General features: G+C 36.0%; 1 protein-coding gene across 1 annotated transcript; it reads left to right on the top strand.

The window, feature by feature from the left end:
• The first annotated feature begins 11,384 nt into the window (after nucleotides 1-11,384).
• Nucleotides 11,385-12,340, top strand: LOC130829084 (olfactory receptor 688-like). The gene has a single exon (XM_057695257.1). It carries the CDS (start codon nucleotides 11,385-11,387, stop codon nucleotides 12,294-12,296), a length of 912 nt encoding a protein of 303 aa, XP_057551240.1. The 3' UTR covers nucleotides 12,297-12,340.
• Nucleotides 12,341-12,608: the final 268 nt, after the last annotated feature.

Genomic DNA, 12,608 nt, shown 5'->3' with positions numbered 1-12,608 from the left:
CCTATTTACAGCAGTTCTGTTTACCTAGTACATCATTCTGACTATCAAGAAAAAATTACAAGGCATATATAAAAAGCAAAAAACACAATATAAAGAGACAATGCAAGCATCAGGGTAGTTGGAATTACAAGACTGGGAATTTAAAACAACTATGATTAATAGGCTAAAGGCTAGTGAATAAAGTTGACAGAATGCAAGAACAGATAGGCAATATAAGCAGAGAAATGGGAATACTAAGGAAAAAGAAAAATACATGCTAGAGATAAAAACACACTGTAAGAAAAAGGAGGAATACCTTTCATGGGCCTATTAGTAGGCTAGGTATGGGTGAGGAAAGATTCTCTGAGCTGGAGAGTAGATAAATAGAATCCTCAAAAACTGAAAAGCGGGACTTCCCTGGTGGCTCAGCGGTTAAGAATCTGCCTGCCAATGCAGGGCACATGAGTTCGAGCCCTGGTCCAGGAGAATCCCACATGCCATGGAGCAACTAAGCCTGTGTGCCACAACTACTGAGCCTGCACTTTAGAGCCCATGTGCCACAACTACGAAACCCCACGCGCCTAGAAGCCTGTGCTCCACAACAAGAGAAGCCTCTGCAATGAGGAGCCTGCGCACCACAACGAAGAGTAGCCCTGCTCACTGCAACTAGAGAAAGTCCGCGTGCAGCAACGAAGACCCAATGCAGCCAAGAAAACTGAAAAGCAAAGAGAAAAGACTGAAAAAAAAAGAAAAACAAACAGAAGAGAATCGCCAAGGACTGTGGGACAACTACAAAACATATAGCATACATATAATAGGAATACATGAAGAAGGAGATAAAGAAATATTTGAAACAATAATGACAGAATTTCCCCAAAATGAATGTCAGACAGACCCAGGAAGCTCAGAGAACACCATGCAAGAGAAATGCCAAAAAAACTAATCCTAAGCATATGATTTTCAAACTACAGAAAATCGAAAACAAAGAAAAAAATCATGGCTAAAGCCAGGGGCAGGGAAACACCCTACCTATAGAAGAACAAAGAATTACATTTGATATTTCAGAAACCATGCAAGAAATAAGAGTGGAGTACAAAAGTTAAGGAGTTGAGAGACAAAAAACAACAACCTAGAATTTTGCACCCTCTGAAATTATCCTTCAAAGATGAGAGAGAAGATTTTCCCAGACAAAACAAAAACCTCACTGGGTGGACATTAAACAACAAGCTCATCCCATACCAAAACTTATGGGATGCATCAAAGGCATTTCTCACTAGAAAATTTATTTATACATGTAACACTTACATTAAAAGAAAAAAATAGATTTCAAATCAAAAACCTAACCTTTTACCTTAAGTAAAGAAAAAAAAGACCAAACTAAATGTAAAACAAGAAAAATGGAAAAGCTAAAGATTACAGTGGAGATAAATAAAATAAAGAACAGGAAAAGAATGTAGGGAAAAACGAAAGTCAAGAGTTGGTTCTTTGAAAAGAGCAACAAAATTGACAAACATTTAGCTAGACCAATCAGGGCAATTAGGCAATAAAAATAAAGAAGAGGTATCCAAATCAAAAAGAAAGAAGTAAAACTATTCTATTCACCGATGACATGATCTTATATATAGAAAATCTTTCTACCAATAAAAGCATCAGGACTAATAAATTCAGCAATTGTTGCAGGATACACCATTAACATTTTAAAAAATCAGTTGTATTTGTCCAGATTGGCAAAGAATAGAATTAAGGAGTAATTCTGTTTACAATACAATCAAAAACTAAAAAATACTTATGAATAAATGTAATCAAGGTGGTTCAAGTCTTGTACAATGAAAACCACAAAGCATTTCTAAAAATAGTGAAAGTAAATAAACACACATCCATGTCCATGATTGGAAGACCTAATGTGGTTCAGATGGCAGTACTCCCCAGATGGATCCACAGGTTAGGTGCAATCCCTAGCAAAATACCAATTGCTTTTTTTCTTACAGAAATAGTCAAGCTGATCCTAAAAGTCATAGGAAGTTGCAAAGAACCTTGAATCAAAACAATCTTGGACAAGAACAAAGTTGGAAGACTCACACACCCCAACTTCAAAATTGAATACAAAGCAAAGTAATCAAAACAATATTGTAGTGACATAAAAATAGACAAAGAGTTGAACAGAATAGAATAGAAAGTCCAGAAATGAGCTCATACATCTATGGTCAATTGATTTTCAACAAGAGTGGCAAGATTCTTCAATGAGAATAGAATGAGCTTTTCAACAAATGGTGCCAGGAGCACTAAATATCCACGTGCAAAAAAAAGAAAAAAAAAGGAATTTGGACTCTTTCTCACATCATATACAAAAATTAACTTCAGAGGAGTCATAGACCTAAATACTAAACTAAAACTGCAGACTTCTTAGAAGAAAATATTCAAGTAAGTCTTCACAACCTTGATGACCATGGGTTAGGCAATCTTTTTAGCTACAATACCAAAGTCACAGGACAAAGGGAAAAATGGACAAATTGAACTTCATTGAAATTTAAAATGATTGTACTTCAAAGGATACCATCAAGAAAATAAGAAGATGAAATATACACTCCAATACCTATTCTTTTACTTTTTTTAATTAAAAAAAGTAAGAAAACAACCCACAGAATAGGAGAATGATTTTGCAAATCAAAATGACTAACAAATAACTTCATAAGATGGCATGCCATATAAATGCCCCAGAGATAAACAATGCAGAGAATGATAGAGCTGGGGACTTCTATTATAGGTAGAATTATCAGCAAATATATCTCTCAATAAAGAGCACTTTATCTTGAATACAAATTCAATATCAATCTCTTATTCCAGTTTAATTAACTAAAATTAAAATGTCATAAAAGATGAGAGAGGTGTGTGGTCCTTGAAAATAGAACGGATCAACATGGACCAATACTGGAAAGGGTTTAGGTAAGATTAAGTCCAAAAAATACCCACAAATAATGAATTAATAAATTAATGTTGGCAAGTTGAGAGCATTGGCAAGAGCAATTTCTGTGGTGTTGAAACAAAAATTAAATTGTAGCAAAATAAGAAGTATTTATGAGTTGAGGAAGAGGAAACAAAATAAACTACTCACAAAATTTGTGGGAGGGAAATTAGACAGGGGCAACCCACAGAAGGGATATGAAGTAAAGATATATTTTGAGCTAGGATACTTCAGAACTGTCCTAGAATGAGGGGCATTATGCATCAGAGAAGGGTGAATTAAGCTCTTGGGAGTCTGGAGTGGAAAGCTGTCCATGTGGTGGCTGCCCCTGGGATTAGGTTGAATGGGTCTACTCCCAGAAATTACTTGGCTAACCCCTGAGAGCACTGCAGGCCTTTTCCTATTTCAGTGTAAGAAAGCAGACCCTAGAGGATGCTTGGAAGAGAGTGGGAAGGGTTTATAGAGCTGCACACCAAACCAGGGAATCTCAGGAATCTACGGTATTTCAAAAACCTCATACTCCAGCGATGCCAAGTAGAGTCACAAATCTGCTCTGCACAACAAAAGGCTGAACACAGGCCACTGCAGCCAGGAAAGTAGAAGCAGCTACAGAAGCCACTGCAGCCTGAGAGTCTCTTCAAAGTCCCTCCTAATGCCAGAAGTAAACCAGTCCATGATCTGCATCCTCAGAGGTGAGGGGATGAATGTGCCTCTTGTTTCTTTAATTCTGTCCTGGATTCTGAAGTTAATTATGTGCCTTACTTTGGCCTCCATGGTTGACTTTATTTGTTTGATTTTGGTACCTCCCTTCTCTCAAGCTTTTCACTTTTGTAGGGACTAAGGTCTGTGGTTAGGAAATAGGAGAGCTATGAGAGTGAGTTGCAAGATGATAGGACACCCTGGGGAGGATGGGACTTTCCAGTTAGAAGACCATGCAAAAAAAAAGTAAATAAATAATAAAATGACATATTCAAAAAACAGAAGCAAAAGCATGCATTTCTCAGTGTTACATAAAAGGCTCTGTAAAAGTGCGCTAAATAAATGATAAACGAAGAGGTTTAGAATAGTAAATTCTAAATCCAAGATTCCTAGAACAAAAAGTAATTTCAAGAATCATTGGTATCAACTACAATACTATTAAATAAAATGTATTTGAACTGATAAAAATAAAAAACTACTTTATTACATTTGACAAAGGACATATAACTCTAAAGATAAAATATATATGTAATGAAATTCTAGCTAATTTCCATTAAATTCAACCAAAGAAATCAGAGATATTTTCCATCACAATTGTTCTACACCCATAATGAATTTCCAGTGGTTTCAGTGAGATGTAAAACAAAAATTAAGAGATGTTAATAATTTAAAGAAGGGAAAACCATTATTCTGAAGCAAATTTTTGGTCTACCGAGGATAACAAAGAGTACCAATGGGAAAATTGTAAGAATTGACAATAGTTTAGCAAAGTGGATGATATACAAAACAAATAATAAAACAAACACAATTGTAATGTATAAAATACAAAATACAACAAAAACAGATAATTGGTTGTTATAATACAGGGGAGAAACAATCACAAAACATTTAAAACTGATAAGAGTTTATCAAAGTGGATGAAGCAAGATGAAATAACAAAAAGCAAAATAATAATACTACAAAAGACAAATTTAAAGGGCTTCCATAGGCTAGAAACATACAATGGGATACATAATGCAGGAAATCGTATTCCCTAAATATATCCCCAAATACTAAAATTCATCATAAGAAGAGTGAAGAAGTATAAACTTTGAATGGGATTTTTTATATCTTTAAATATAGGCAAAGTCTCCATTACTAAAAGAAAAGACTTGATAGTATAAAGATGTCACATCTCTTTTTTTTCAAAATTAATCTACAAATTTAACAAAATCCTAACCAAACTGCGTTACTTTAGAACTCAATGCATGAATTCCAAGGTTAATCTGGAAGAATAAACACATGAAAAAAGCTTTAAAAATGAAGAGAATGAGCGTAATATGGTCCTGTTGTGCACTGAATTCTTATAAAACTAGAATATTTAGTTCAGTTTGATATTGGCACAAAGATAACCAGAAAGAAATGTGAAACAGATTACCCAGAAATAGAATTAATACATATAAAAAGTATATATGTGACAAAGAGGGCATAATAATCAGTTGGGGAAAAATATAGAAGATATTGTTTAATTATTTAAAATCAATTTTTTTCATACTTATTAACAGCAAAATTAATTTCATATAAATAATTTATGTCACAAAACCAAAAGCTCAACTATTAAAAACTTAAAGGTTCGGGGAAGTGAATATTGTCAAAATTTTAAGTAAAGAATTTACTTGGGTCCATCCACCTCACTACAAATAACTCAGTTTCATTCCTTTTTATGGCTGAGTAGTATTCCATTGTATATATGTGCCACATCTTCTTTATCCATTCATCTGTTGATGGACATTTAGGTTGCTTCCAAGTCCTGGCTATTGTAAATAGTGCTGCAGTGAACATTGTGGTATATATTTCTTTTTGGATTGTGGTTTTCCTGGAACCATTTTTGCAATCAATCTACCAGAATTGTCCCAATATCATTTATGAATAGTCGATTCTTCTTCTATGAATTTGTAAGTCTACTTTTTACATGACAAGTTCTTATACATTGGTTTTTCTCTGGGCACTCTTTTCTGTTCCATCATTTATATTTCATCAATTTCCATATTATTTTAGTAATTGTTGAATTCAGTAGCATGCTTCCTCTCACTCAACTTTATTCTCACCTTTCCCCTTCTCTTTCTTACATGGATTGACTATTTTTAGCCCTTCACTATTCCTTAAAAATTTTAGGGCCAGCTCATCCAGTTTCATGAAAAACAGTGTAGATATTTTTTATTTAAATTGCATTGAATTTATATATTAATTAGACTAAAATTAACATATTTATAATGTTGATTTTTTTTCTACCCATAGACAATTTATTTCTCTATTTATTTAGATATTCATTAATACATTGAAAAAGTATTAATTGAGCTGTACTCTATGCCAGGCACTATTCTAGAGACTGTTATACAGCAGAGAATAAAAGCAGAAAAAGAATGGCTTTTGAGGACTTTATATTCTAGTAGAGGAAAACAGACAATAACACAATGCAAGTGCTAGGAGGTGCTAAGTACTATGAAGAAAAGAAAATGGGGTGCAAAGAGATAAAAAATGATAATTAGGTTAGTACTGTAGTTTTATATGGGGTGTTCTTTTTTTCTCTCATTCAATAACAATGTTCTCCTTAAATTTTTTATAACCTTTTTACATTCGTGTCAATACATTATGGTTTTTGATACCATTGTATTGTTTTAAAATTACAAGTTTTTTAGCTGGGTGGGGTAGGGAGGGAGGGATATGGGGATATATGTATAAATACAGCTGATTCGCTTTGTTGTACAGTGGAAACTAGCACAACAGTGTAAAGTTATTATACTCCAATAAAGATTGGGAAAAAAAACGAATTTAGAACATTCCCTAACACCATGCACAAAAAAAACTCAAAATGGATCAAAGACCTAAATGTAAGACCAGACACTATAAAACTCTTAGAGGAAAACATAGGCAGAGCACTTTATGATGTAAATCAGAGCAAGGTCCTTTTTGACCCACCTCCTAGAGTAAAGGAAATAAAAACAAAAATAAACAAATGGGACCTAATGAAAATAAAAAGTTTTTGCACAGCAAAGGTAACCATAAATATGATGAAAAGACAACCCTTGGAGTGGGAGAAAATATTTGCCAATGAAGCAACTGACAAAAGATTAATCTCCAAAGTATATAATCAGCTCATGCAGCTCAATATCAAAAAAACAAACAACTCCCTCCAAAAATGGGCAGAAGACCTAAACACATTTCTCCAAAGAAGACATACAAATGGCCAACAAACACATGAAAAGATGCTCGACATCACTAATCATTAGAGAATGCAAATCAAAACCACAATGAGGTAACACCTTACACCAGTTAGACTAGCCATCTTCAAAAAATCTAGGAACAATAAATGCTGGAGAGGCTTTGGAGAAAAGGGAACGCTTCTGCACTTCTGGTGGGACTGTAAAGTCATATAGCCACTATGGAAACATTACAGAGGTTCCTCAAAAAACTAAAAATAGAACTACCATATGACCCAGCATTCCCACTCCTGGGCATATACCCTGAGAAAAACATAATTCAAAAAGATACAGGTACCACAATGTTCATTGCAGCACTATTTACAATAGTCAGAACATGGAGGCAACCTAAATGTCCACCAATGGATGAATGGATAAAGAAGATGTGGCATATATATACAATGGAATATTAGCCAGCCATAAAAAGGAATGAAACTGAGTTATTTGTAGTGAGGGGGATGGACCTAGAGTCTGTCATACAGAGCGAAGTAAGCCAGAAAAAGAAAAACAAATACCGTATGCTAACTCATATATATGGAATCTAAAAAAATGGTACAGATGAACCCAGTGATAGGGCAAGAATAAAGATGCAGATGTAGAGAATGGACTTGAGGACACGGGGTGGGGGTGGGGCGAAGGGGAAGCTGGGACGAAGTGAGAGTAGCACTGATATATTTACACTACCAAATGTGAAATAGATAGCTAGTGGGAAGTTGCTGCATAACACAGGGAGATCAACTAGATGATGGGTGATGCCTTAGAGGGCCAGGACAGGGAGGGTGGGAGGGAGTCGGCGGGAGGGAGGGGATATGGGGATATATGTATACATAAGCTGATTCACTTTGGTGTACCTCAAAAACCGGCACAACAGTGTAAAGAAATTATATTCCAATAAAGAGCTTAAAAAAAAAGAACTTACTTGGGGAGTGAAATGTTTTGAGAACTTGATGAAAGCTAAATAGACCCTCTCCTAATGACAATAAATAACAATGGCAATAATGAGAATAATGACGGGATTTTTTTTTTCCAAATAAATCTACCAAGTTCACAGACTGCCATAGAGGCTATCCATAAATCCTTGGTTAAAAACTCCACTTTAAGCCTAAAACATCTAGAAAAAAGGATGAAAGGAAAGTACTATAAGTCTGATTTTTAAGGATAAAATATAGCTATATCTAAAAATATATAGGCAGTGGGTAAAGCCAAACAAAAATTGTGGAAAATGTTATAAAGCCACATCCAGCCATTGAAAATAATGTTTATAGAATTATGATGTTCATAATTCCCCAACGAATTAAGAACTTAAATGTATCATGATTAGAAAAAGCTCGTGATGAATTATTCCATTTACATAAAATTTCAACCGTGTGAAGGTACTGCACAAAAAAAATACTGAAAATTTAAAATTCTAAAGTGGTAATTAGTATCTTTGGCTACTAGGATCTTCGTTCATAGTTATTTTTTCTTCGTTTTTTTATTTCCTAAAATTTCTTTTTTTTTCCTATTTTTAATCAATTTCATGAGTAATATATGCTTCTTATAATTAATAATGACATGGGTACTCATTCACAGAAGTGATGGGAAATGGAGCCTCCATTTTATACATAATGCCACTAAATCAAACAAAGCCAGGGATTTGGGAAAGGAGATACCGATACCTAGATATTTGACAAAGCAAAGTATTATTCACAGACAAAAGTAACAACAAGAAATTCTTAGACTGGCAAGCATCCCTGAAGCAAATTGTTTGAGTACATTTTTTTATTTTAATTGTGGTAAAATACATATAACATAAAAATTTACCATCTTAATCATTTTTGAGTGTACAGTTCATTAAGTCCCTTTATATTATTGTGCTACCATCACCACCATCTATCCACAGAACACTTTTCACCTTGAAAGACTGAAACTTTACCTATTAAACAGTAAATCCCAATTCCGCCTCCCCCAATCCCTGGCACTATCATTCTGTTGTCTCTATGAGTTTGATTCATGTGGATGGAATCATACAGCATTTATCTTTTTGTGATTGGCTAGTTTCACTTAGCATAATTTCCTCAAGTTTCATTCATATTGTAAAACGTGTCAGAATTTCTTTCCTTTTTAAAGTTAACTAATATTTCATGTATGTATACACCACATTTTGCTTATTCATTTATCTGTTCATGGACACTTGAGTAGCTTCTACCCTTTGGCTATTGGGAATAATGCGGCTGTGAATATGGGTGTACAAATCTCCTTTCAAGTCTTTGCTTTCCATTCTTTGAGGGGTATACCCAGATATGGAATTCCTAGATTGTATGGTAATTCTATTTTTAATATTTTGAGTAATTGCCATACTGTTTTCCATAGTCACTGCACCATTTCACATTCCTACCAAGAGTGCCCAAATGTTCTAATTTCTCCACATCCTTGCAAGCATTTGTTCTTTTCTAGGTTTTTAATTTTTTTTTGGTAAGTCATCCTAATGGGTGTGAGGTGGTATCTCAACGTGGTTTTGACTTACACTTCCCTAATGATTAGTGATGTTGGGTTATCTTTTTACGTGCTTATTAGCCATTTGTATATCTTCTTTGGAAGAATGTCTATTCAAGTCCTTTGTCAATTTTTTAATTGAGTTGTTAGGGTTTTGTTGTTGAGTTGTAGGTAGTGTTTATACAGTCTGAATGTTAACCCCTTATCAGATATATGACTTGCACATATTCCCTCTCATGCCTCGGGTTGCCTTTTCACTGGGTTGGTCACAAAGGAAGATCTGGAAATTGGGTGGATTTCTCCTGCGTGCACTGCACAAGGGAGAGTATGGGGCAAGGAGGAAAAACACTCCATGAAACTTCCTGCCATCTTGAGTGTGGCACATTCTTGGCATGGCATTTACTTTGTTACTACAAATCTTTACTTAGTTTCTTAGTGTACAGAACTTCCACAAAGTTATTTTGGTCAGTCTGTTGCATCATTAGTGTTCCTGTGAAGAGAACGTGGAGCTTCCTAGTCTGTCATTTTGCTGACATCAGTCACTCAAGTACACTTTTTGATACAATTATTTGAAAAGTTCCTCCAAAATGAAAGAATTAACAAAATCAAGAATGTAAAAATGAAGAGGACCAAGTGTGAAAGGGCCAAAAGTAAACCATGATATGACTTAAACACAAGAAAAAGTCTAAATGTGTGCAATATTTCTACATGTCCAAATTATACCATGTAGAAGTACAGAAGTGGTTAAAAGTTTGTTTCCACTTGTCTCTCATTATTTCTATTATGAATAACACTGGTGATTTTAAAATGTAGCTTTAGGTATGTCTTTAACTTTACTTTCGTAATCAGAAGAGGAAACAACAGGGTACTGACATATTGGCTAAGATTTCACAGAAAAAAAAAAGCTAGAATTAAATTTAAGCAGAATATTAACATTTTACTGTAGCTTTGTCACTTACTAGTGACTTCAATGTATGACTCTTATTTACACTAATAGTTTAACCTCTGTTTTCTAAGATGAATAACAATATCCATACAGTGAAGTTTAAATGAAGTGGTTTATGTTAGAAAGTATTTTCCAACAAGGCATTCAAAAGAAAAGCCTGGTCAGGGTTCTCATTGTGACTGCTAATTCTCTTCCTGACGACCCCCAAGAACGGAGAAAACATCTCTACCCTCTAACTTTACTTCCTTATTATAGCTCAATTGCATTCCTCAAAATTCATGTATTGAAATCCTAACCTCTAGTACCTCAGAATTAAACCTCTTTACAGAGAAGATACCTTTAAATTAGTAATTAAGTTAAAATGAGGTCTTTATAGTATGAGTAGTATCCTTAAGAAGAGGAAATTGGGGGAGTTCCCTGGTGATCCAGTGGTTAGGACATGCTTTCAATTCTGAGGGCATGGGTTCAATCCTTGGTCAGGGAGCTAAGATCCCACAAGCCGTGCAGCGTGGCCAGAAAAAAAAAAAAAAGAGGAAGAAATTTGGACACAGACATGTGCATGTGTGGAGAATAAACCATGTAAAGACACCAGAATGACTGCCATCTACAAGCCAAGGAGAGAGGCCTTAGATGAAACAAAGTTGGCTGACACCTTGATTTTGGATTTCTGGCCTACAAAACTGTGAGAAGATAAATTTCTGTTGGTATTTTTTTCCTTTGGCAGCGCTTGAAAACTAGTACACTACTGAAATGTCTGTTTCTTCATAATATATGTGTCCTGCATTAAAACCATCTCCCCCACATATAAAAATCTACCCGGGATTTCAGGCATCTAAAATCATTCAGTCTCTAATTATATTAAAATCTTTACCTTGAGATCCATCTTGGACCTTCTATTATTCTTAGGTAAACTTTTCCCAGAGTCTCAAGGGCATAGAGGATGCATTGTGTTAAAAAGGGCTGAGTTATTATTGGTCAATCTTATACCTCTACACAAATTTTGGATTCAGATGAGCTAACCACAGACTATTCTTGTTTCCATTCAATACACAGGTAGATGCTGAGAACAAGACAATCCCATGACATGGATACCACCCTGAGTGTAAGCAATAGCTCAAGGTTTCAGGTGTCTGAGTTCATCCTGCTGGGGCTCCCAGGCATTCAGGAGTGGCAGCACTGGCTCTCCCTGCCCCTGGCTCTGCTCTACCTCTTAGCTCTTGGTGCCAATCTCCTCATCTTGATCACCATCCAACGTGAGCCTACCCTGCACCAGCCCATGTATCTTCTCCTTGGCATCCTGGCTGCAGTGGACATTGGTCTGGCTACCACCATCATGCCCAAAATCCTGGCCATTTTCTGGTTTAATGCCAAGACCATCAGCCTCCCTGAGTGCTTTGCTCAGATGTATGCCATCAACACTTTCATGGGCATGGAGTCAGGCATCTTTCTCTGCATGGCTGTGGATAGATATGTAGCCATTTGCTATCCCCTTCAGTACCCCTCCATAGTCACTGAGGCTTTTATGATCAAAGTCACACTGTCTATGATCCTCAGGAATGGCCTGTTGACCATCCCAGTGCCTGTACTGGCTGCCCGGAGACACTACTGCTCCAGGAATGAAATTGACCACTGCCTGTGGTCTAACTTGGGGGTCACCAGTCTAGCGTGTGATGACATCACTATTAATAGGTTTTACCTTTTGGCCTTGGCCTGGGTTATAGTTGGCAGTGACATGGGTCTGGTCTTTGCTTCCTACGTGTTGATTATTTGCTCAGTGCTGAGGCTGAACTCTGCTGAAGCAACATCTAAGGCCCTGAGTACCTGCAGCTCCCATCTCATCCTCATTCTCTTCTTCTACACAGCTATTATTGTGGTATCTGTCACCCACCTGGCAGGAAGAAAGTTTCCCTTCATCTCTGTTCTCCTCAATGTGCTGCATAGTGTCATCCCCCAGCCCTTAACCCTGTGGTGTATGCCCTCAGGACTCAGGAGCTGAGAGTGGGCTTCCAGAGGGTCCTCCGTTTGGGTGAGGATGTGTCTAGGAAGCAAACCAGCTTTAAATGACAGAATGTTATCATTGGTGTTACAGAAAGAGCACAGGCTTTGGAGTCCAACAGTTCTGGGTTAAAATTCCACATCTCCCACTATTGAGGATCATCAACTCACATTAATTCACCTATTTTGTATAGCACATACTAAGTGCAAGGCCCTCTCCTAAACATTTCACAAATATTAATTCCCAGGACAACCCTATGAAGCAAGACCAATTGTTGTTTATAATTTTACAGATGAGGCAAGAAAGTTGAGA

The sequence above is a fragment of the Hippopotamus amphibius genome, chromosome 9 (assembly GCF_030028045.1).
Source record: "Hippopotamus amphibius kiboko isolate mHipAmp2 chromosome 9, mHipAmp2.hap2, whole genome shotgun sequence".
NCBI classification, from domain to species: Eukaryota; Metazoa; Chordata; class Mammalia; order Artiodactyla; family Hippopotamidae; genus Hippopotamus; species Hippopotamus amphibius.
Note: the sequence above shows the minus strand (reverse complement) of the source record. Positions and strands in the feature narration are given on the sequence as shown.

Excerpts from the sequence above, each read along its gene's own strand:
- LOC130829084 (XM_057695257.1), top strand. The coding sequence starts at position 11,385 with ATGGATACCACCCTGAGTGTAAGCAATAGCTCAAGGTTTCAGGTGTCT.